This window comes from Mustela erminea, chromosome 11 (assembly GCF_009829155.1).
Source record: "Mustela erminea isolate mMusErm1 chromosome 11, mMusErm1.Pri, whole genome shotgun sequence".
In the NCBI taxonomy this organism is placed as follows: Eukaryota; Metazoa; Chordata; class Mammalia; order Carnivora; family Mustelidae; genus Mustela; species Mustela erminea.
In genome coordinates this window covers 53086072-53112718 of record NC_045624.1, presented here as the reverse complement: position 1 = coordinate 53112718, position 26647 = coordinate 53086072, and the positions used below count along the sequence as shown (strand labels likewise).

The following is a 26647-nucleotide window of genomic DNA, read 5'->3' as shown; positions in this document are numbered from 1 at the left end:
TCTTGGGCTTCATTATGTTTTTCCTCTTCTCCCCACCTTTAATGGTGAAATTCCCAGCCTTTACTCTTTGAGCTGCTTTTCACCAGGTTCCTGGCTTTAAATGTTTCTGATATATCAGTAATTCGCAAAAGTGTATCTGTGGCCCGGACCTGGCATCTTCACGCCTGTGCCTGAAAGATGTCCACGTACAGCGCATCCCAACTGAAATCCCACCTTCCCCCCCAACAAACCCTTCTACCCAAGTACTCCCAACTTGTTGAACAGCAGCTCAAGCCCCACATGATCACCTTCATGTGACTCTTCCCTGTAGCACTCGTGTCCAGTCCACCTAGGAAATTCTGTAGGCTACGCCTTCAGTGTCTGTTCAGAATCTGACCAGTTTTCCCCACCTTCTCTGCTCCCATCCTGGGCCAAGCGACCATCCCTCTCTTGAGTAACTGCAGAAATGTCCTCATCTCCTAGACTGCTTCTCCTGTTGCTACATGTGTTGCTCTCCTCCAAACCTGATCTCAGTGTATCAGCCAGGGTGGTCAGCTACAAGGGCAAGTCAGAGAAAGTGAATTTTCTTTGAAAATCCCTCTGATGACCCCACCCCACCACTGCACTTCAAACAAAAGCTAGAAATCCTAGGAAGTGTTATAAAACCCTCTAGAAATTTGCCCCGTACTCTCGTTGTCTTGCTTTCTATTATTCTTTTCCTCACTGCCCTGCTGCAGTCACACGGGCCACCTTTCTTGAATACACAGTTGTGTTCCGACAACTGCAGGCCCTTTGCACCAGCTGTCAACTCTGCTTAAAGTCTTCTCTCGGGACATACAAGTATCTCTTTCCCATCCATCAGGGCTTTGTTCAAATAACATCCTCAGATCCCTGGATAGGATTATAACCTCCATCCCTCAGCATGCCTCCTCCCACTCCATTTTTTTCACCATAACATTTGTCACTTTCTAATATGTTGTTTCATTTATTCATTTGCTGTGGTTAATAGCTTTCCTCTCCCTCAAGTATGGTGTAAGATCCACAGAAGCAAGGATTTTGTATGTTTTTTTTTAACTACTCTATGCTGAAATGGCACCTGGAACGTCGTAAATGCTCGGTATATCTCTTCGTTGAGATGTGAGTTACATACCATACAGTTACCCATTTAAAGTATACACTTCAGTAGTGTTAGGGTATTCACAGAGTTGTACAACCGTCATCACAGTCCATTCTAGAACATTTTCATCACCCCCAGAATAAACCCCATATCCGTTAGCTCCAGTCACCCCTTCCTCTCCAGGCTTAGACAGTCACGAACCTAATTTAGGTCTCCACAGATTTGCCTGTTCTGAACACTTCCTAAGGATGAACTCACAGAACGTGTGGTATTTGTTGCCTAACTTCTTTTACTTCGCATGTTTTCCAGGTTCATCCATGATATATGTAGCCTGTATCAGGGCATTGCTTGTTAAGCCTGAATTATATCCTATTATATGAATGTACCACATTTTACTTACACATTCATCAGTTAGTGGGCATTTGGGTTGCTTCTATTTTTTGATTATTATGAAAAATACTGCTGTGAACATTAGGGTTATTTGTGTGAGTTTTTTTGCATAGACATGTTTATTTCTCTTTGGTACATAGGCAAGAGTGAGGTTGTTGTTGTTGTTTTTAATAGGCTGCATGGTAGCTCTTTGTTTGATCCTTTGAGGACCTACCAGACCATCAATATGTATTTTTAAAATAAAGAAATGTATGCTTACATGTACGTTGCATATCAGTGGGGGGAGCAATGGAGTTTTCAGTGAATGGTGATTGTACAACTGACCAATTTTTTGGGCAGAATGACAGTTAGCACTTTCCTTCATAGCTTCAAGGCAAACAGAAAGAGTTCCAAGTGACTTAGAATGTTAAGTAAGCTTCAGATAATGTAAATACACTGGCATGTCATTAAAGACGGGAAAATACAGCTGAACAAGACAAATTCGTAAGGAGCCATATTGTAATCCCCATGTTATAAACGAAGAAACAGAATTTGGATTTTATCATAAGCATCAGGAGTCATTGAAGGATTTTGAGTAGGTCTTTGGTCAGAATTACACATTCAAAAGCTCACACTGGGCACAGAAAGAACAGTGACTTGGAAGGGGAAGAGACCGTTGTTCCTGAGGCCATATGTTACGATGGCGGTCCAGAAGACTGTGAGCTGAACAAAGTGCTGACAGCAGACATGGCCAGCAGCGGGGTGATGCCAGACGAGACAAGGAGGAAGCACTAGTAAAACAAAGCCCTGAATTGCCGATGGGCGCGGTGGCGAGATAGGCAGTAGGCGCGGGTGCCATTGCCAGAGATTAAAATTGGTTTGGGAGAAAAGATGAAGGTAACAGAAAGATGACTGCATGGTATCTCTGAAGCATTCAAGTGTCCGTAACTGGTAGGAGCTAGATAAGAACATTATTGGGTGGAGAGTCAGATTTGGGAGCCATCAATGTGTAGGGAGTTGCTGGAAGTGCACTTGGGTGAGATCACGTCAGAGGAGCTTTAGAGTAAAGGGAACTGCCTCAGTGCTGGGCAGTAGAGAAAGATGAAGAAGGAGCAGAGACTGGAGAACAGCTCTGGCCATCGTGGTGCTGGGAGGCAAGAGTATAAACATGGGGACGGTCAGTAATGCTGGAGCCACCGGGACAATGTGGGAGGAGAGCTAAGAACTGAAGGTGTCCTCACCTATGGAAATGTGAAGGTCTTCTGTGACCACGAAGGTCTGACAAGCCAGAAGCCAGATTGCACTGAGTTACACAGAAAGTGGGAGATGAAGGAGTAGAAGGAAAACACCCTATTCTTGGAGGAATTTGCCTGTGATGGGAAGGAGGTAAGCAGAGTGTCTAGTTAGAGACATGGAGTATGGGTAGGGTTGGTTTTTCAGTGTGAATGAGATGGGAGCATGTTTTCTTGCTTCAGGAGAAGAAAGGGAGAAGGAATTGTGAAGGATGAAACGGTGAGGCGGGATGAGGCCCCGGAAGTGGGGAGGGTCAGGCTCTAGAATAGAGGGAGTAGAAGGACCTTCAGATTGGAGAAGCAAGACTCTTTGAACTTAGGTGGGAGGGAAGCAGACAAAAGTTGTGAGAGGTAGAGATCTAGAGAGAAAGTTGACACATCCACACGTACTGGTCTCTCTCCTCTCAGGAAGCCGGGGAAATGCAGTACCCCCCCCCCCCCCGCCAAAGATGAGCAAGCTGGCACCAGGAGGACATGTGTGAGGGGAGTGAAAACATCAAAAATGCCTGTTGAGGGCAACAGGAGGGTAGATGTTAATTGTTGCCAAGCAGCTTAAAGAAACCAAAGATGAGTTTGGAAAAGATAAATGCATAGTCACAGTAATAAAACTTTCATCAGCAATAAGTGTAAGAGGAAAAAGAAAGGACAAAAGATGTTGAACCCAGCCAGGACAGATAAGCCAGAAGGAAACGAAGGCAGAGAAGGTCATGGGGCAGGCAGAGGAACCGTTAAGGGATGGAAGGGGCTAATTAGGCTGGAGGAGATGCGGGTGTAGCCAGAAATGTGTGGCTAAAAATATGATAGAGTTTTTCAAAAAATTAAATACAGAATTACTACATGATTCAACAATTCTACTTATGGGTATATGCCCAAAGAAGTTAAAGCCAGGACTCAAATAGTTGTGTATTTGTTCATAGCAGCGTGATTCACAGTAGCCATAAGGTAGAAGCAATCCCTGTATCCCTCAGTAGATGAGTGGATAAACAAAAGGTGGTGTATACAGACAACGGATTATTATTCAGTGTGAGGAAGGAACTTCTGTCACATGCTACAACATGGATGAACCTTGTAGACAGTATGCTGAGTGAAATAAACCAGTCATGAAAGGACAAGGATTGTATGATTCTACTTACATGAAGTATCTGAAGTAGTCAGATTCATAGAGACAGAAAGGACAATGGTAGTCACCCGGAGCTGTGGGAAGAGGGGGCTGGGGAGTTACCAGTTGATGGGCATGGAGTTTCAGTTTGGGAAGATGGAAAATTTGTGGAGAGGAATGGTTAGGATGGTCGTACGGCAGTGTGAATGTACTTACTGCCACTGAACTGGACACAGAAAAATGGTTAAAATGGCAAATTTTGTGTTATAAAGATTTTACTGTAATAAAAAAATATATGGCAGGTAAGAGACTAAGTATCTTAGTACCGTTGGTTAGAGTAAGTATTGTGTTTAAAGGTGAGAGATATAGACAGTCATGTTTAATCAAGTGGGGATTAGACATTTAGATTTCAGTGACATGATTTCAGATTATTACAAGGTCTGGGACGGTGGTTGTCATCTAAGGAAGGAGATAGGGTAACACCTGATCAGAAACATGTCACGCTCATTGGAGGTGGAGCGTGTGGAGAATCCAGGGATGGGGATATGGTGTCATCCTTCTCGGTGGTCCTGTTACTTTCCTCTCCCTCCGCCTTTTCATTCAGAAAAGGACAAAGGATGCCAAGGCCAGAGATTAGATTCATCATCTGTATGGGAATTGATGTTGTCACAGATTGATAGCAAAACTTAGAAAGGCGAGAAAGACTAGTAGCTACGTCCTTAATAATTAATATGAGGAGACACATAGAAGATTGTTTATCTGGACTCCATGAGCCTCAGAGGTGGCATTTTTTATTAAAGATTGGGAGCAGTGGTCTTGGAATGACCTGTAGGGAAGTAAGAAGAATGACAACTATTTTCCTACACATGTGTTGAGTCTGAGAGTATTAAGAAAACAGTCTACTTGAGAAAGCCCTGAAGTGAAGTAAGACCTAAGGGAAGCCATTCTGGCCCCCCAGCCTCATGCTGAGATTATGTGGGTGTGAACTTACAAAATATAGTGATGTTGGTTAAAGTTGAGTCATTAGAGATGGGAGACTACACGTTGGCAGCGTTTGAAAGCTCTGGCACATTCTAAAATGCAGCGTGGGGTTGAGAACCACTGCCTTAGGTGAGAGCTGGTATTTTGGTGAAAATGAGTGGGTAGTGGGAGCAAGGTAATTTGGTCCAAATGGGATCAGGCTACTAAAGGGCCTGTGGGAAGGGTTGTCAGAATGTGCAGCGTCAGGAGCGTGAGTCTGGAGAATGGATGGGGAAAACCAGAGCAGCATAGCAGGGACTGAAAGGACAGGGGCAGTGGGCATATGTGGCCTGGAGGGTCCAAATTAAACTGTTACTCAAAATTGCTTTCTTCCAAAGAGTAGCTCAGAGAGCGGTGGCCCAACAAGACAGGGGTAGTAGTCATACATGGCCTGTGGGTCTAAGAAAAATGTTACCCAGAATTGTTTCCACCCAGAGCTGTTATCCTCTGGCACATGCCACAGAGAACCTGGACATGTTGATGGAGGCATTTACAATCTGCTCATCAGTCTGACCTAGCAGTTAACAGACAGAACAAAACATGGAGTCGTTAGCGCTCTTAGCCTCTCTACGCCTCAGTGTCCCAAGCAAAAACAGACAACCAAAGAGGTCTACTTGCCGGAACTTCTCTAAGTTAAATGAGACATTGAAAAGAGTGAATGGATGTGATAACTTTTGTAAACACTTAAAGCCTTATAAATATTAGTAGTTTTGTCACTGTCTTTTTCAAAGAAATGTGTTTTATTTCATTGTTTCAATTCAGCAGCCTCATGGTGGTTTTACTGTAATCCCAGTGTAATTGGTGTACAGTGTGATTAGTTTCTGGTGTCCGCGTAGTGATTCAACCGTTCTATACGTACCCAGTGCTCATCACGATGACTGTGCTCTTTAACCCCCTCACCTATTTCACTCATCTCCCCACTTCCCCTCCAGTAACTATCAGTTGGTTCTCTGTATTGAAGAGTTTCTTTCTTTTTCTTTTTTTTTTTTTTTTTTTTTGGCTTGCTTTTTTTTCCTTTGTTCAATTGTTTTATTTCTTAAATTCCACGTAGGAGTGAAATCATATGGTATTTATCCTTCTCTGACTGACTTCTTTCACTCAGCAATACACTGTCTACCCCTATAAATTGAGGTTTATTTTCCCCTGCCTAAGCCTAGGTTAAAGTTGATTGTGAGAACGATTCCTATGCTATAAATATCTAAAAAAAAAAAAAATTCCAATGAAAACATTTCTTGATGTATTCCTGCAACTATCTGAACACAGTGCTATCAAGAAAATATCCTGAAATTTGTGTCTAAAAATTTCAGTGTCAAAGTCTCACACAGCAGTCAGGATCCTCTTTGGTGGGAGCTACCTGCTCTCTTTCCCCTAGTAGATGAAAATGATCATTTAAAAAGGGAGAGGGAAGGTTCTCTTTGATCCCCTGCACTCAACTGTGCGCCCAGTAGGTGCTCAAGCAATTCAAACTGTGGAATTTGGACACAAGATCTACATGTGTACTGTCTCCTATTCCTTGTAGCATCAGAAATTCAAGTTATTTAAAGCCTCCGGTTGTTACAAGTTGTTTCCCTTAAGTCGAAGTTAAGAAGTTAAAGCTGCAGACTCCTTGCTAATAGAAGGATGCTTATTCTAAAAGCGATTTTCTCATGTCTTTGAGAAAACTGTGTGTCAGTCCCAAGGTTTGTTGGTAGGAGATGGAGTTTATTGCTAAGATAACATTGTGGTCAGAGACTGTAGGACTATTGTGCCACCTTCTCTAGAGATAGTGACATGAATTGCATCACAGCTCTACTGTAAGAATCCTGCTGCCATTTTCTTTGCTGCAGAACCCTGGCCAACCAGTAAGTCTTGATTCCGACTGCTGCTACACCCCAGCCACCCACCCCCCGCCCCTGGCCCACTCTATGTAGGGCTCTTACTGCCCTCTCTACTGAAGGCATGTTTCCATGTTAGCCCCTCACCCAGCCACCACATGGGGTTTAGTACATAGGCGGTGTTCCATAAATATTTGGTGTTGGATGACTGATTGAAGAAAGTCTTTAATAAATTCCCTTCTATAGTCTTGTGTATTTTTGTAAAGTCCACTTTTGTAAAGAATGATCCTTATTCTTTAAACAGATGTTGGGGACACCTGGGTGGCTCAGTCAGTTCTGAGCGTCTAACTTTTAATTTCAGGTCAGGTCATGATCTTAGAGTTGTGAGATCAACACCCCTCCCCACCCCCCGCCGCCTCTGCAGGACTCTGCACTCAGCTGGGAGTTTGCTTCTCTTTCTCTGCCCTCTGCCCCTCCCCTCCCCTCCCAACCTCCCTCATGCTAGATACATGAGGCTGCCATCTCAGCCCCTGGGCAGAGAATACATCCCGTCAACCTGCCCACAGAAGAGAAGTCATCTCTTGGTAATGTTGGCCTGTGCTACAGGATGAATTGCCTGAACAAGATACTGTGTTTGAGCCTTGCTCATGTGGGATGATGACCCCCAGAGCAAGTACATTTCTGTTCTCCTGTGGTTCTTTCTGGTGTCTAAGCCTCCCTCCCCTTGGGGGAACAGCCAATGTCTCCTAGGGCCACGTTTCTTTCTCTTGAAGTCAGATGCAATAATAAACCACATGTTGAATATTGAATTTGACAGATTTCAGAACGGTCAGTACCGTGTCTATAGGGTCAAATTGTGTTCCACGGCAAGAGCTGCATTTGGCTTCCAAGAGCCCAGAGAGAATTGGCAGGTGTTGTCTTGGCTTTCATCTCTCGTTTCCTTGTCTGTCGCACGGAGTCTTTTCTCTGCTACCCTGGCAGTTGACTGCATTCAACTCTGATTCTCAAGGTTTCCATCCCCATAACCGAAGGCCTGGACTTGGTTGCCATGTTGACAGACGATGCTACCATTGCCACCTGGAATAATGAGGGGCTGCCCAGTGACAGAATGTCGACAGAAAACGCCACTATCCTGACACATTGTGAGCGCTGGCCCCTGATGATCGATCCCCAGCAGCAGGGAATTAAGTGGATCAAGAATAAGTACGGAGCAGACCTGAAGGTCACACATTTGGGCCAGAAAGGGTACGTGAAATCGGCAGGATTGGATTTTTGTTGAACGGCCATGAAATGGGTCTGATTTTTGCCAAGTCCCAGTGTTGCCTGCCCTCTCTGCTACTGTGAAATGGGGCAGTATTGTTTATCTGCTTGCTCACGCTTCACATAAAGCATCTTTGTAGATAGGGCCTCTCTGTTAGGTGGGCATCCACTTACCTGAAGATGAAATTAAGCTGAAGGTAAGAACAAATCCTGCACCAGAGTGGAAAGATAGGTGGGTTTCCTGAGGCCAAGAATGGAACAGGATGGACCGTTTTCCCTGAGGACATTTGGCATGTGGCAACACAGCAATGGTCAGTGGGTGAGAAATCTATTCCCAAACATACACCTGGCCTGTTATAGGATTTTAGGGTGCCTACAACCCCAACGCTGCCTGAAGAGAATTTCCTAGTCAAGTTTTGTATATTGCCTTGGAGGACTGAATCTATTCTGAGACTTTCTGTCATTGGCGCCTCATGACATTACTGTTTGATAAATTTGTCTTGGATGAAGTTGGTCTTCAGTTAATATTGAATAATTTAGACTTACTGGTATTTGATTTGACCCTTTCATCATCTTTTCACATAGAACACGAAATAAGGAATTTCTGCCGTTGTGCAGATAAATGTACTCCTTGCTTATCTGAAAACTTGAAGAAATTATTTTTGAGGGGGAGAGCCTATGTTTGGAGAGGGAGGATGAAATATAGTGATAATTTACCACTTGCCAAGACAGAACTTAAAGGTTTAAAAAAAAAAAAAAAATCAATGCTTGACTAAACCACAAGGCATTTAATATATTTTGGATTTTTTTTTTCCCTCAAAAAAGGGACCTATTAAATGAATTTAAATTTATGGTGTTTGGGTAAGTTACATTTGTCTCAACCATAGTTATTGTCAAAAGAACTAATTTACACATGGACTTATTCATACTGTTGAATTTACTTGGAAAATATCACTGTGTAATTCATCTCAAAATCTAATCATGAATTTCTGTGTAATCTAGTTGAATACTTTATGAAACAGTTTTCTCTAAGTTAGTCTGTCTCATTTTTAAAAATCTACATTAAATCAAATATAATTTAATATAAATAATTTTGAACATTTTTCCTGTGCTTATTTACATGCTATTATCTCAATTCTGATGGAATTTTCAGGTTTTTGAATGCCATTGAAACTGCTTTGGCCTTTGGAGATGTCATCCTAGTTGAAAATCTGGAGGAAACACTAGATCCAGTGCTTGGTCCCCTGCTTGGCAGAAACACCATTAGAAAAGGAAAGTAAGTTTTCTTGAATTTTTCACCTCTAATTTTGTGCTACATATGAATGCACTCAGCAGCTTCTGTTTGCCTCAAAATCAGCACGGTCCATTGGAATCTTGTTGGTGATGTTTCTGAGTTTCCATTCTGTGGCACCTCCATTCTAAGAAGCAACCTCAACACGATCCAGATTTGAAGACAATGTCGTTGGTAGATTTAGACTCCAGTTATCCAGTCCCTGATTTATAAACCAAAAAAAAAGCATTGTCACAAATCTGCAAGTAGTTGCTGCTTGATCAGTTCATACCATAGAAGCTTAAGACTTTGCAAAACACCTTTAGTGTGTTTACCTAAACTGCCTGTCTTCTGTATCCTTATTTACTTAATGTTTTTCTAAAGGACACTTCTAAGTCCACTCACTGTTTTTGGTTTAACTCAGCTTCATCCAAAGTAAGGACATCCACAAAATGAGGGGTTTATTGGGCTAGTTCTCTTTTTTCTAATATACTTATAATATGTGGAAAAATGTAATTTGAAAAAATTCATTAGTGGGCCCTTAAAATCATTCCCATACTGGCAGAGGTGCCACCAACAACTTGAGAACATGCCCTGTGAGCTCTGTGTGATGTTCCGGATAGCTGCCATTTCCCTGGACACCTGACTGTCCAGGACATTGTCCCAGAGGCAGGGAAGCCATCTGCAAGGAGTCATCATAGCACGGTCTATAAATGTGTGAAAAGTCACATGCAGCCAGCATGTCTCTGACCGGGTCTTCGTGGGCTCGTGGGAGTGGTGGCATTCCATATGCTCTCTGTGCCCCTTCATGCAGGAAACCGACACTCCCTAGACAATTCACTGGGCTTCCTTCTCATGTGTTTTTTTTTTTTTTTTTTCCTTCAAAGAGCTATGATTTCAAAATTTCTCCCCCACCCTTCTTTGACACCCAGCCTCTGCCTCAAAGTTAACAGTCTCCTTTCTATCACCAGTTTATTCCTGTCAGTTTTAAGTGAAAATAGGTCTACTTAAGGATAACTAACTTCTGTTTTTTAAATAGTCCCTAACGGATTAGTCGAGTATTTATTATACAAGTAAATCCATTTACAGTGAGTGACAACTTATAATTGTTTAATAAGCCAAGATTTACCCAGCCAAGCATTTAGAAAAATTTAATAAGCTACTTGACAAGCTGCAACTCTGACATAAATATAATTGTAGCTGCGTCTGATGTGTTAAAAATACAGTGTAGAATCTTGAATGTCACTGAAGTGAAATCTTCGTTATTAAGATTTTGGCTCTATTAGTAAAGACCTAAAATTTTTTGTTTGTGAAATACACATTCTCTAGCTTCAACTCGGACCTTTTTTTTAAACTTGGACCTTTAATAACACAATTTAGGTATAAGAAATTTAACAATTTTCTCTCTCTCTCTCTCATTCTCCCTCTCTCTTTCTCTAATTATATTATTAAATATGTTATAAATATATGATATGATTCTATATTTTTATTTCTTTTTATATATTATATATGTATTTAAATATATAAGAATATATAATAAATATACATAAATATACATAATAAAACAAATATAAAATATGTAATACATAAAATAATCATTATAAATTCATATTTTCTTTATATTTTACCTATTATATATGTATTTTAATATATAAGTAATGCATAATATAAATATAATAAATATAAATATATAATTTTATGTATTACATAAATAAGTAGTATATTACATATATAAGTAGTATATAATGAATATAAATAAAATATACAATATATTTTATATGTAAATTTTAAATTTTTATATGTATATTATATATTATACATGTATATACACAGATGTATTATATACATATAAATTTAAATTTTCCAGGGACTAAAAAATTTGAGTCACAGTTTTTCTTCAGAATGGCTATAGTTTCTTATTATTGTGAATCCCAGAAGTCTTATATTTCAGAAACAAATTATTTTATGTAGAGCATCAAGGCTTTATCACAGTCTAGAATATCTTATTCCAAATTATGTTATTTCCTGAATATGTACTCTTTATTAGGTTTTATGGAACTGATCTTATCATTCCAGCATTTTTTTAAAGACCAAGAGAATTTAAAATGATACATAAGAATATAACAAATGGTGTTTACCACATGTAGTTATTATGTTAATAATCCTAGTTCCTAAACCCTCACATGTGGGGACGATGACTTACTTGAGTGTAAATTCTTATCTGTATCTCCAGTTTTTCCCCCTTCCCTCTCTCCTTGCAGATATTTTTAGTATCTTTTTCCAGAGAATCTGAGTGCTGGTGGACTCCTTACATACTATTATCAGTCACTAATAAAACTTCTCTGAGCACTGTTGACCAGGCGCTGTACCGGGGCCTGCAGATCCAAAGTATGATAGGGGAGAGAGCCATCTTTTAAGGAAGCTCCATTTCCATAGGGGAAAGGCAGACCTGTAAACAGAAGAAATACCGTGCTGTTGGTGTGACGATAGAAGTATTCATGGCAGGGGTTCATCATTGCCAGAGTGGAGACTTGGAAAGACTTTGTGGAAAAAATGACATGAGATTACATTGACATTTAATATGAGTCTAGGAAGATGAGTGGGCCTTTGTCAGACAGACAAGTGAAAGAGGGGAATTTTGGAATGAGAGAACTAAAACCAAATAGCAGAACACAGAACAGCCTCACAGCATCGGGCAGGACTGCAAATGGGATCCACATCAGTGGAGAGTCTTGGGTTGGAAGGAATAAAGGACAGGAAGGCCTGAGTGAAGGGAAGCCTGAGAGATGGGCAGGGCCTCCAGAGTGTGAAGGTCCTGGGTACCCACAGATCACTTCTAAGTTGGCCCTTTTTCTATAGGTTGATAATTTTTTTTCTTTTCCCCAAACACACTAAAGGGGCCCATTCTTCTCAGTAACATTAGTTGACAAGAGCAGTGGTCCTTATCCAAAGGACCTTCTCTGAGCACTGTTGACCAGGCACTGTACTGGGGCCTGCAGATCCAAAGTATGAAGTCTCCATACTTTCTGGAGTATGGAGTCTCCATATTTTCACTTGAGAATCATGAGAAGGTCAGTGGGGAAGCTAGTGAAGACTCGTAAGCATGCTGGGAGGAATATAGTCAGATTTATTTCTGAAAGGGCATGCTGCTGGCATCATATTTTTTTTTAAAGATTCTATTTATTTATTTGACAGCAAGAGAGGGAGAACAGCAAGGGAAGTGGGAGAGGGAGAAGCAGGCTCCCCACTGAGCAAGGAACCGGCTGCAGGGCTCGATCCCAGGACTCTTGGATCATGACCTGAGCTGAAGGCAGAGGCTTAGCACAGCTACCCAGGCACCCCAGCGTTGTAAAGTATTGATTGAAGGGAAATGGACCAGAACCCATAGGGCCAGGATCTAATTAGCAAACAATGGCAGTCATCCCGTCGAGGCATGATATGACCCTAAATAAGGCAGTGATACTAGAAAAGCAGGAGAGGACAAATGAAAGAATTCTCAGGGAGTTAATTTCTTTTTTCTTTTTTAAGATTCTATTTATTTACTTGCCAGAAAGAGAGCAAGAGCAAGAGAGCGCACAGTCAGGGGGAGTGGCAGGCAAAAGGAGAAGCGGACTCCCCACTGATCAGGGATCCCAGCGCAGGCCTTGATCCTAGGACCCTGGGATCATGGCCTGAGCTGAAGTCAGATGCTCAACGACTGAGCCACCCAGGCATCCCTCAAGGAGTTAATTTTATCAGTTCGTGGTTGTTAATGGGATTTTGTTGGTAGGGAAAAAACGGAAGGTTCAGGTGTGATTTCCAGTCTTCTGCCAGGTTAAATGATGGTGTGACTTATGGGGAGTTGTGGTACAGCAATAGGAGTAAGTATAGGGAAAGAGGTAATGGTTTTTTTTATTAGACTTTCAAAGATGAAGGTCCTACTTTAAGATTCTCAGAAAGGAAGTCTAAGAAGCCATGGGCATGTGAGTATGGAGCTTGATAAGGAGATCTTGGGGAATATGTACATGGAGAGGTAGTTAAACCAGCTTAGTAGATGTGATTTTTTTTTTTTGAAGATGTATGTATTTTTGAGAGAGCGCACACATGTATGTGAGCAGGGGCAGGGGCAGAGGGAAAGAATCTTGAAGCCGACTCCACACTGAGAGAGGAGGTTGATACGGGCTTGATCCCAAGACCCATGAAATCATGACCTGAGCTGAAACCAAGAGTCAGACACTTAACCCTGAGCCACCCAGGAGCCCCTGTAGGTGTGATTTATTTGAGCGCATCTTCTCCAGTCAGAAGATCAGAGGTCACAATCACTTCACAGATGAGAAAAGCTAAATGTCGTCTTGAATGTCCTATGATCATATAAAGTTTAATACATAGGTGGAAACATGGTTTCTTAAGTTTTTCCAAATAAATAGACACTACCTTCTTTCAGTAGAATTCCTGTGAGTGCCACTTGGACATCATACCTCTCCCTACTCTTTTTTTCCCCTAAACCTTGTTTATTTTCTCATCAGTGTTTTGGAATTCATGTTTCTTTCTTTCTTTTTTTTTTTTTTATCTACATCTTACAGTATAGTTCAGACCTTTCATTTCTTTACGCTGAATGAAGTAACGTCTTTACATTCTCACTCTGCTCGTTCCTCTCCAACCCAGAGAGGGGTTAAAATAATCTTTCCCTAATATTGTTTCCATTGCTGGTCTGTTGAAGAATCTGTTAAGAATTCTCTGTTGCCTGTTACATTAAATTGAAATGAAGCTCTTCTCTGAGGCCTTGAAATGCTTTACCTGTTTGATACTTCTTATTCCCTTCATTCACACAGATTAATTGCCTCCTCCTGTGATATGCTATTTTACTTACCTTGTCTTTCTACAGATCCCAAATTCACTTAATTCAGAGTTCAACTGCTATTTAATTAATTAAATGGGAATTTTACGTTTCCACTTTCATTGCTTCCCACTCACAGTCCGTTCTGTACTGGGCCACTGTGACATCCTGCCTTTATCTGTCCCTCTTAGGATTTTTTTTTTTTTCCAGTGCTGTATCTGTATTAAATTGCAAGTTCTCCATGGATAAGAAACATCTATGTCTTTAGAAAGATGGTTAACCAAAGTAAAAATAATCAAAACATAGACTTATTTCGGGCATTATGGCAGATTAGATGTGTGAGTGCTGAAAAACAACAAAATATGGAAAAATAGTCACACCTTCTGGCACTTGGTGGACAAAGTACAACCAAAAAGTGGGAATAGGATAGACAAGGAACACCAAAGCTGATTTTCTTCTTGAGGTTTCTGCTAAAACCTGATGACCGTGGATTTCTGTTGTGATGGACGCCTAGAGCCTGGACCAAGTCCGTTGAAGGTGTGAAGTCTGACTAGAGATTGCTGTGCCTCACGGGGGCCATCCCTTCAATTTAAGGGTAAATTTGTCAAAAACTAAAACAAAACCCAGCCCTGCAGTAAGGAGTGCTTTTCTTTCTGTACCTTGGCACTGAGAGGAAGTGGGAAAATGTCCCCTGAGAATTCCTAATCAGAAACTGTCTCTCTCAAAAATGTTTAAGACAGATTTTTACTCAAGCCAATAACCTCAAGCCAATAACTTATTTTTAAGCAGGACTGGATTGGTCCCACCCCAATGTACTTGACAGACACAAACAAAAGTCCTGTCTGTAATTATGTTCATAAACCCAGATTTCAGAGGATTGTACAGGTTATAATTCCAAGGTATATGAGTTCATGGGCAAAAAATCACAGAGCATAGGAAATAAGGCATCGTGAGTGAGTGCCAATAGTAACATCAGATAACAGAATCCTTATCTCATTGCTGCTTTGTTTCATATTTCCTTGATTGTTAATAAGGATATGTTTATTAGTCTTCTAAGATTGTTTATTGGTAACTTTTGCTAATGATTTCCATGATATTTATCATCAATTTCTTTCATTCCTCATTTTTTTTTTTTGCTTCCACTCATTGTTCTCTTTCCAACATGATGTTGAATTTATTCTTTTTAACATATATTTTCTCATCTTTTCCATAGGACTTGGCATGGGAGGGAAAGTAAATACAATGATCAGTCCATGGTCTTGAACTAGCTGCGTGAGCATTTATTTTCAAGGGAGACTTCAAGCTCTGGGTTGGGGCTTACGTGCTAGCACATGGTTGTTAGAAGTTAGCACTGGAGTAGAAGAAGGAAGATGAAATTCGGTTCAAGTCTTGGCTCACTGCCCTCTAGTTTGGTGAATTGGATTAAGTCATGTAGGCCATTTTTTTCTGTTTATGTTTTCTTACCTGGTGATGAAAAAAACAATACAATGTAGCAAAAATAGGTAGTCTTTTATTTTATTTACTTCAAATCTTGAACCAGTGAGAAGGACAGTATGTGGGTGATTGGGAGCTTGAATCAGATGCTAAGCCAGAGATCCTGAAGTAAGACATTGTTTTTTTGGATAGGGGATGTGTAAACAGGGAATCGGTCCTAGCCGTTGATGTTTTAAGTTGACTTCTAAAAACAGGAGAGAGTTTTGGTTGTTTAAATTGTACTATGTAGGGAGCCTGGGTGGCTCAGTGGGTTAAGCCGCTGCCTTCGGCTCAGGTCATGATCTCAGGGTCCTGGGATCGAGTCCCACATTGGGCTCTCTGCTCAGCAGGGAGCCTGCTTCCCTCTCTCTCTCTCTGCCTGCTTCTCTATCTACTTGTGATTTCTCTCTGTCAAATAAATAAATAAAATCTTTAAAAAAAAATTGTACTATGTAGTGATGGTACATATAAAATACATAATACACAAAAGAATGTATATATTCTAATATTAGAATATATATATTCTAATTTAATAATGAATTAGGTATAAATCTTCCATTCAAACTATGAGCGGAAACATGACCAATATTCTTTAAGCCGCATTTGTGCTCCTCTCGTTCCCCATTGGGTCTCCTCTCCCAAAGGTAGTATCCTAAACTTTGTTCTCATTTCAAAATTTTATTTAAAGTACATTGGTTTATTTTTGTTTGAGCTGGGGCTTTACAAAGGTGTCCTCATCATGTATATAAAGGGACTCGAATTTTCTACTGTTCCATATCTAAGATTTCCCTGAATTCTTGTTTTTAGCTCCAGTTGTTTGGTTTTCATCATCATCATTATCAGTGCTGTAACTGTTCCTCGATGTATCTGATACTGTTATTGAAGGACATTTCGGTTATTACAGGCCATGGTGCTGTGCATACGAATACGCTGAATGTTTGCATATTTGTACATGTATCTCCTGGTGCACATGGCAAGGGGGTCCTCAAGGTTTATATTCTGGAGAAGAAGAGTTGGGCTGTAGAGTACGTGCACAAATCAGCTTTAAAACCTAATGCCAGATTGTTTTCCAAAGTGTTGGTGCAAATTCATATGCTCACCACTAGTGTAGAAGATCTAGGGAGGGTTTCAGAGAACCAAGGTAGTGACTCACGCCCTTCTGCTGTTTTCTGGAATACAGACAAGCTGTGTTTTCAGTCCTATTAGCCGCCTCTTCCTAGAAGGGACTATTCTACATCCTTTTTTTCTTTCTTTCTTTTTTTTTTTTTGGCCACCTCTTATTTTTCATTGGAAAAAGTTGAGGACGCTCCATGTTTTGATATTAGTTTTGTTTACAAGAGCTTTAAAAGTACTTTGGAATAATGTTTGATATTTTAATGATAGTATTTCCACCTGATAAAATGTCTGTTTAACAAAGCAAATGCTTCCCTGCGACTTCATGTAACTCTAAAAAAAAAAAAAAGAAAATTTTTTTTAAAAATTCACACACACACTAGGAGGGGATATGCAAAATTAAACTGGTCAATGTAAGAATTATTTTCCTTTCTTTGGGTGAAGTAAATAAGGAGGAGAAAACAATGGAAGAGAAAAATGATGGGAAAAGGTCAGTTGGGCTTTTATAATAGAGATACCTTTTTGTAGTATCAGAACAGGAACAGAAAAACTTTGACTTTGCCTTGATCACATCCCAAACTGACCTACGTGGTTGTAAATTTTCTAATAGACATCCCATTCTCATGTCCAGCAATGAACATTTTACTTAATTTTTTTTTCCTGCTCCCTTCCGTCTTTACATGTCTATGTTGTTCTCTCTCTACCTTTGTGGCTGCAGATGTTTCCCTTCGCATTGTAAAGGCAAGGTAGCATTGAAACCCAGGAAAGGAGGTGGGGGGACACAACCCACAAGGATTGCAGCGACCCTGTGTTCACCCAGCATGTCCTCACTGCCTCTCAGTCCTCCCACACAGGTGGGATATCATTTGCATTTTTTTTGCAAGTCCAATCCTTCACAGAGTTTTCTGATATTAATAGTGCTTTTGTTTATTTTAGTTCTGTTTGTGTTCGGGGCCTTTTTAAAACCAATATTAGTTGATTCTTCCTAATAATGAATGTCTGAGAAGATGCTTGTGATAGATACAGCAGAGTCCAAAAGTTGAAGTTCATTAATAATTGGAATGTTGCGGAGTATGAAGTAATGAATACTAATTACTCCTTTCATGTCTGACAGGTCCCTGTGGACCAATACATCAGCCCAGACTTTAATTTGGTTCTAGTAATGGTTTCATCAATAGCACATTAAATCTGCGTTTGAGAAGATATACAGTTGAACCTGACCCACATAGTAGATACCACTGTCATAAAATGGCCACAGGCTGACAACAGCTGGGTAATTACAAATAATTAAATTCACCAAACTCCAGATAATCCTAATTTTAACTAAAATACATCTTATCATATCAATCGACAGAAAACATATCGGAGAAGATTTATCAACGTGTACTTTTTGCAAAGCAAATTTACTGGCTTACATGTTAGGAAAGCTGCTGATCTGTGAAGCATCTTCATAAAATTCTATCTCTTCAATCTTTCAAATCCCCCCAAATATTATTGAAGTCGTTTTTTAACTTTAATCTTAGCTGGAGCAACCTTACTGTGAGATGTATTTCAGATGGTTTCTGAGCATATAAATATTTTTTAAAAAACACTTTATACTTTCCCTATATTTTTCATGTAATTGTCCTTTTAATGAATCCTTAAGTAGCATGTCATATAAAGAAACTTACAACTAACAAATATTAACTATATGATTATAAATTTATTTTATAGAACTATTATAATGAAAGATATTTTACAGATATTTATCATGACTGTGTTTCCTAAAAGTGCTATTAAGATTAATTGGGAGACTTGCTTACAGTTAGCAAGGTTTCAGTTTATTCGGTAATATTATTCAGTAAAATTATTAACCCATGGGGTTGATGCCACATGATTGTACAACAGTTGATATTAGATCCATTTAAATAGATGAGGGCTTAGGTTGGACTTAAGATAGAGAAACATGTTAAATTAAATCCCACATTGTGGCAAAATGTGCTCTCTTGAACTAGGAGCTTCTTTTTAAATAAACTCAGGAGGTATATAGTCTTATCGTTATAATACTTGTGGATAGGAATTGCTTAATTTTCAAGTTAATTCATGCCCTGATATAGTTGAATTCAGCATTCTAGTCCCTCCTAATTTCTAAATGCAACATAAGATTTAATTACAGGAAAGACCTTTCTGTTAAATTCGGTCAAGTTGTTTTTTGTTGTTGTTGTTGTTGTTTTTAAGAATAACATTCAGGGGTACCTGGGTGGCTCAGTGGGTTAAGCATCTGCCTTTGGCCTGGTCATGATCTCAGGGTCCTGGGATCGAGCCCCACATCTGCCTCCCTGCTTGGTGGGGACTCTGCTCGCCCTCTCCCACTCATGCTTGCAATCTCTCTCTCTTTCAAATAAATCAAAATAATTAAAAACAAAACATTCACGGTCTATAGATAATCCACACACACTCATAGTCATCCTGGGTAGTAGTTTTTTGACTTGACGTGAAGGCAAATTCCAAATAGGTCACAGATAAAGAATCTTTACTTTCTTGAAAAAAGCAAATTTCTGGGACGCCTGCGTGACTCAGTCGGTTAAGCTGCTGCCTTCAGCTCAGGTCATGATCCCAGGGTCCTGGGATAGAGTCCCGCATTGGGCTCCTTACTCAGAAAGGAGCCTGCTTTTCTCTCCGCCTCTGCCTGTGCACTCTCCCTCTCCCTGACAAATAAATAAATAAATAAATAAAATCTTTAGAAAAAAGCAAATTTCCTTTAAAAAAAAAAAAAAGCAAAAGAACCAGAATTTCTTTATCATGATATATTATAATATTTAAATATGGCTATATTGAAATATGAAAGAGATACACATATACATATGTCATCATATTGAACACAATATGTGTAAAAGGTGTACATATTCTGTTTCCCAGAAGGGAAATAATCTGCTCGGATTTTCTTTTTTAGCTTCCTTATTTCTTTCTGCATGAGGGTACCTGGAGTCCCTGCACAAGCAGTCTTTTTTTTTTTTTTTTAAATTGAAGTTTGCTTTTATCTGAGAAGGACATGTTGGTTATATTAACTATATGAAGCAGCAAGACAATTAACTCATTTCTATTCAGCACTTCTTTCCTCCTTTACCTGGGCCATCTTGCCAGCTGTGCGGCTTTCAGCCCAAACCTTTCCCCAGGAGCAGGGGTTTGACCAACTCCATGGGGGCTCCCCCAATGGGGTTGCTAAGTAACACAGCCGCATGGCGAGGGCCACCCGCCACTGTGCTCCAGGCTGGAGCCATCGGGGCTCCCAAGCCTCATTGAGAAGCATTTAATTTGAAGCAGCAGGACATGTAGTAAAGCTTTTAGATGTCCATTGAAAAGTTTGGGTTTTTTTCCTTTTCTTTTCCTAAGTGTGTTTTTTCTGCAACGACTATATTATTTTCTTATCTCAAAACCTACCCGCCATCTCTCTACCTTGACAAGCAGGACCTGGTGAGAGGCCTGGAGAATTCCTCCAGCCCAGGGAACTTGTGAGCTCTCTGAATTGCCCATCATAGAGGGAGGCCCTTCAGGGTGCGAATACAGTGTCGCAGGAAATTTCTCTCTCCATGGCACCGTGAGAAAGGTTTTGCAAATCTTTCTTAAAACAGTCCTCCTGCAGCCGGGTCCTTTTTCTAAATTGAATATGCTGCTTTTCCAAGTTTTGTTTTAGATGGCAATAAAAAATAATGATGGTGTTTGTTCATGTACTCAGAATATCTAATCACTAGAGAAAAGTCGTTTCGGTTTTTATGATCCAGGACTGATGGCATTTTCAGCAGCAGCTACACTAAATCTTGAGAACAGTTCCAACAAAAGGAGAAGATACTTCCTCCGTTTCCAGGTAGATATCTTGAATATAAGATCTCCACCTTGAAAGTCTCATCTTGATTATGTTGAGATAATGGTGCCTCAACTCACAGAGATTCTGGTTTTCAGAATCATTTCAGAATCTCACAGTCACATTTCTGGGAGAAATGTTTCCCCACGTCTGTCACAGATGTGCTGTGACTATTAAGCCATGAATTCATTTCACATGTATTTATATCGGTCCTCTACAGTAGAAATGACCTATGACTTGAAGAAATTAGGAATCTTTTCATCCCAAAGCCCCTTTTGGCTGGATTTTGAATAATCTCTGAAAGAACTTTGAAGTTCCCAATGTACCTGATTTTTATGTAAACCTGACCTATGAAAAAAATTGAATTAATAGTTACTTTGTAGTTGATAGTCTTTTATACAATAATTTATGCAGCTGACTAGTGAGCATTTGGCATATTTAAAAGACTACTTTTTTCCCTTAAAGCCAGAAGATAGAAAATTTTTCTGTATGTTGAGTGATTTATTTTTAAATTTTATAAATTAATTCATTTGATGAATTCAGCTACCAGAAATTCAGCTCTTTGGTTAGACCTGGACACCTCAACAATCAGTGCTATTCTCCTTCATAAGCAAGGACAGAATGTCAAAGCAAAGATCAGCAGGGGATGTTCTCTGGGTTTCATCTCTATCTTCTTTTCTCTGGTGGCCACAGATTGTACTGAGTCGGTCATAAGCTCTCAGTAGCCTCTTGTGATCGACGGTCAGGTCGACGGCGGCTGGGGTCACCAGCTGTCCCCATCATACAGAGCAAATTAACTTGCAGTATGGTGCAGTGAAATGAAATTTATACTAGGAGTCTAGAGACCCAGGTTCTAGTCCCAGTTCTGCCACTAAGCTCTGTGACCTTGGGCAAGTCATAAACTCTTTGGGTCCATAAAAGGGAATCAGTTGAATGATCTCTAGAGGAACTTCCTGCTCTAAAAGTACAAGTCTACCAGGTGAAACAATGTTTTTGATTCACCCTCTGTCCAATCCGGTAAAACCATACTGTTTGTACTCGGGAAAAAAATTTTATATCTGATCTGAAGTCGTATAATTGGTCTCTAACCTCCACACCAGGCATTCTGAGAAAAAGGGGCAGGAATTGGTCACTCCCTTGGAGAGATGGGAAAAAACCATATGGGAGCAACCCCATCCAGCTTCAGAGATTCCTGGCCCACATGATTCTCCGTGGGATCCAGTGTCAGGGTCAAGTCCTGCTTGGTGGGGGCATGGGGCTGGAAAATGTGTTGTGAATGACTACTTGAAGATAATAGCCATACTTGCAAGTGTTACGTTGTTCTTCACACCTGTTCTTCACACTTGTTCTCTTTGGAGTTCAAGTTCAAGAGCTGTTGCTGGTTACCGTATTCTAGAAGTCATAACCTCTGGGCTCGTGTCTTTCACAGAAACAACAAAGTGATTGTTTGCTTTTCCACCCCTCTGGTTAGCTCGGTTGTTTTTTGGATCCTTCAAATCATAAGAGAGCACTAGCTGTGTGTTTAATTTTCCCAGATAGGAGATTAACCAAAAATTAACCTAGCAGCAATGATAAAACCCACTGAGTCATTATGCAGTTTTTGCCTTTCATAGATCATAAACACCCCAACTGAGGATAATTTACTTTCGCTGGGAAATTTGAACCTATGAAATAATGAAATAATGTTTCCAAGCCAAATGTAAAACCCAGTTTTATAGGTAGACATCCTTCTATTTTCCTCTAACTGTCTCTTCGGTGAGAAAATCTGACCTGTTCCTCAAGCCGACCGATTCCCCATTCTCAAACTGGGGTATGTGAACACTCCAGGGTACATGTAGGTGTAGAAGGGGGGTGTGCAAGGGAAATTGGGAGCCACAGAGTCATCTCTGAGCTCTTTTCTAGAGCATAATACTAACTCAGGTATCTGCGGAGTATTTACCCCGTTGAACACGTTTGCCACCTACACCCAGAAGCAAAGTTGTTCAAATCTCATGCTTCATATTGGCCAGTCTCACACTTTTTCTTTTTCTTGAAAGCCCAGGGAGGGGAGCAATGTTAGGTGTAGTAGCTGATTGGAAAAATTATAACTTGATGGTACTAGGAAATGGAGTGTGATTAGCTGCTGTTTACTTACAAGGAGATGACATTCATACCAGTAACCATGGGGTCTTCTGGAGTGGAGACAGGCAAACAAACTGTCTCGATGCAACCCGTGAGCTGAAAGTGGTTTCTAAAGGGTTGTCAACAAAGAAGAATATTTGGGAAAGATGTATGCAGCCCACAAAATCTGAAGTATGGGTTCTCTGGCCCCTTATGGAAATAGTTCTCCAACCCCTCTCTAGAGAGATTTCTCCCTGAGGCCTGAACAGCTAGGACTTCCAGAAATAAGGTAGTCATCTTGTGGGGCTTGTTCTAATTCTTATGTGTACACACACACACACACACACACCTTCACATGCAAACATCGAAATTAAACTTCTTACCTCAGTTCCTCAGGCCGCCACACGGACCTGGCCCAGTGGATAACAATGAGGAAAACTGTGAAGTTGGTTCATTCGGTATTCTTCATTAAAGTGCACATTTTTAAGTGGTAAAATATTTACATTTTCTTCTCATCTGGGGATATAGGTTAGTGATTAAAACAAAGTTTATGAGGTGTGAACTCAAATCCAGTAAAAATTCATAAGCAAATTAGGGAATATTGAATCTGAGGTCATGAAAGGTGGTGATAGATAGCATATCCGAGATACTGCCCTGAGGAGGAAAGAATTCAAACCAAGATGGAGCAGTTAATCACAAGATCACAAGACATACCAGAGGTTTTATTTTAAGTTTGGATTTTATCACTGCGGTGGTAGAAATGAGTATCAGCTTTGGTATCACTTATGTTTGGGAGCCCCAAGCACAGTAATGAAACCTTCACTCTTGACAGTTCCTTTAGAAGCCAGTCAGTGAATAGTGCTAGCAAAGAAAGATCTTTCTCAAAGCTACCTTTGAGATTAACTTTGGAAACCCTTGGAAGAGAAGCTCAAGCAATGGGAGAAATTTTGATCACGCTTCAAGTGAAGGTGTGATCAAATATGTCTTCATCAAAAAGAATTGGGCTAACCAACAGAGACATGACATAGGATGGTCTTATGTGACGAGATTATCTTTCTTTGGGGTACATACCCAGGATCAGAATATTTGGATTAAATAGTAGCTTTGTGTATAAGATTTTGAGAAACTCAAGTTGCCTTCTAAAGTGGTTGTACCATTTTCCATGCCCACCAGCAATGTATAGGGGTTATGATCTCTCTCTCTCCTTGTCAGCCCTTGTTACTACTGTCTTTGGGGGTTGGTTTGGTTGTCATCTAGTGAGTGTGACGTGGCACCTTTTATTTGCATTTCCCTGATGACTCGTACTGTTAAACATCTTTTCAGATGCTTATTGGCCATTTGTATATATTCTTTGGAGAGATGTCGTTTCACATTCTTCACCTCTCTTTGATCTTGATATGACTGTCATGTTATATCAGGATATGTCAGAGGCATATCTTTGATCTTGATAGGACTGTCATGTTGTAGGCAATTAATGTGTTTTCATTTCTTGAACAGACTAAACAGAAGAATGGCTACATCAGTATGTAAGATCTTATGGTCACAATGCCTGTTAGGAGGGAGTTAAGTAATAATGTTTGTGAGAGCAGAGACTGCCTATTAGATGCCCCGTGCCTACAGGACTCTCCGACAGCCTGGCGTGGTGTAGGTGTTCAATCACTGCCTTTTGAGTGAATGAATGTTTGGTTGTAACATGTTTTTCTATAAAAACAAAGAACTGAAGAAATTATCAATAAGGTATGTGATGATTTTAAGGAGCATAATATCAGCTGGAAGGTATTTGCAAACCTGTAAACAGATGGTATTATTTCCATGACCTGTGAAACAAGGGCTTAGGGCCACTGTACTCTTTGGATACACCAATAGCTGCTCTCTGTTTCATTCATAACATTTGGCCTGTGGTTCATTCATCTCTTTTTTTTTTTTGCCCCCCTCAGTGTTTCCCTTTAACGATGATATGAATACTCATTTTATTTTATTATTATTTTTTTTAAGACTTTATTTATTTACTTGAGAGAGAGCACAAGCAAAGGGAGGGGCAGAGGGCAGGGAGAAGTAGACTTCCCACTGTGCAGGGAGCCTGATGCGAGGTCATGACCTGAGCTGAAGGCAGATGCTTAACTGATTGAGCCACTGAGATGCCCCTATTTTTTTTTTTTAAAGATTTTATTTATTTATTTGACAGACAGAGATCACAAGTAGGCAGAGACGCAGGCAGAGAGAGAGGAGGAAACAGGATCCCTGCTGAGCAGAGAGCCCAATGCGGGGCTTGATCCCAGGACCCTGAGATCATGACCTGAGCCGAAGGCAGAGGCTTTAACCCACTGAGCCACCCAGGGGTCCCTATTTTTCATTTTTTTAAAAGGGAAGCATATTATACAAATACTATACCAGTTTAGAAGAAAGTTGCTACCTGAATTGCTCTTCATCCTTCTAGGAAAAAAATATTAAAGTGTAGAAACACAGTAAAAACAACCCAAAACTAGATCACATGAATGGATTGACCATTCAACTTAATAAAGAATGCTTCCAATGGTTTGTTTAGCAGATCTTTTTCAAGCTTAGAATCCTGTAAAAGTTTTTGCTGAAAATCTAAGATCATTACAATGCAAACAAAATTTGAGAGCTGGATGAAGAGGTAATGAGTCTTATCTGTCTTTTAACTTAGCTATAGTGACTAAAGCTTTAGTGATTAAGAGGGATTCTGTGCTAAAAGCTTTAGTGATTTAAGAAAACTGACTTTTTAAATAATCATTACACACTACCATTGTTTTACAGAATTCTTCCTTGTCAGATAAAATGGCCAGTGGTTCAGAAGGCCTTTCTTCACTAAGAGGCCCAAGAGACTAACCTCAGAGTAAGATAAAATTACGAAACATCCACGAGCAGCGTCCTAAAATATTGCCACATCACAAATTTGGGGCATCTCACCTCAAGTTTAAAAAACGTTGTTGCAAGTATTGTGGCATTTTAATAAAAAGAAATGTTGCCTGAATGCTAAACTTGTTTTTCAATGTCCTTCTTTTGAATTCATCCAGTTTTCCAAAATTGATAAATTTTGTGAAATAACATTTTGTCTGTAAGTCAGTGAGTTAAGTAGTATTTAAAAAAAATACTTTATTTACATAAAAATAATCTGGCCTTTGGATAACTTTCTGTCACATTAGAATTCCTCTACAATTAAAATACTGTATACACTGACTATGAAAGAATGCAGAAGTTTTGTATTTAATGTAAAATAGGAGACTGAGAAGACACTGTTTCAGGCTCACTTGTAGGCTTCTTACATGTAATTTTCCTCCTACGCAGTTAAGACCTCTTTGGTGGAAGAGTCTGAAAAATGTCAGTATTTGTCATTTGTTTGTTGCATGAATTTTAAAACCCTTCTACGGAATCCTTGTAGCAGGTTCCTGGCAGAAAAACAAGACCGCAAAGTAGGCCGGAAATTTTAATAGAATTAACAGAGTGACTGTTGACAGAAAGAATGTTCAGAGGGAAGCTTAAAGGAGCCCAGGAGTCCAGGCAACCAGGGATTTACATCAGGAAGCCATTACCACCTCTAAGCCCAAAGCTGTTCTTTGGTCCTGTGAGTGGAGCTGTGGGAAGAGGCCCATCCCAAACCCGGAATACCGTCATGGCAGGGCACAGCCTCCCCCAGACCACAGCTCGGAGGCAGGGAAGATCGGCCTCGAACTCCCCCTCCTGTACTGCCGTGTCTTGCTAGTGCTCCCATTGGCCAACGCCCTTCCAGAACCCAGAGCCTGGGTGATGAGGTCCTTACAAGTTAGACCTCAGTATCTGAGAAAGAAAAAAATGAGACCCTCCCCCGAGGGTGAGGCTGTGTCCTTGCAGAGCTTTGCTTGCAATTCAAGAAACCACCTCCATCTAGCTGAAGCCAAACAAAGACTGAACCCGAACGTCACAAGGCTGCAGGGTGTCATGGCAACTGTGTTTAAAAGGCAATCAGGGACCTGGAAGCCCATAGAATCCAGAACCTGCTCCCTTTGTATGACTCTGCAACATGAATATTGGTTGACTCTTCCCTGGGGAAACCAGGAATGTCTTTCTCTGCTGTGTGGTTTAC

At 40.3% G+C, this 26647-nt stretch overlaps 1 protein-coding gene across 2 annotated transcripts in view; it reads left to right on the top strand.

Annotated features, from left to right (window-relative positions):
* The window catches only part of DNAH11 (dynein axonemal heavy chain 11), a 324465-nt gene that overhangs the window by 244640 nt on the left and 53178 nt on the right, over positions 1-26647 (top strand). For both annotated transcript variants that reach the window (XM_032305983.1, XM_032305984.1), the window contains 2 exons: positions 7700-7935; positions 9104-9226. In XM_032305983.1, the coding sequence (XP_032161874.1) occupies positions 7700-7935; positions 9104-9226 (359 nt within the window). The remainder of the gene's footprint in view (positions 1-7699; positions 7936-9103; positions 9227-26647) is intronic.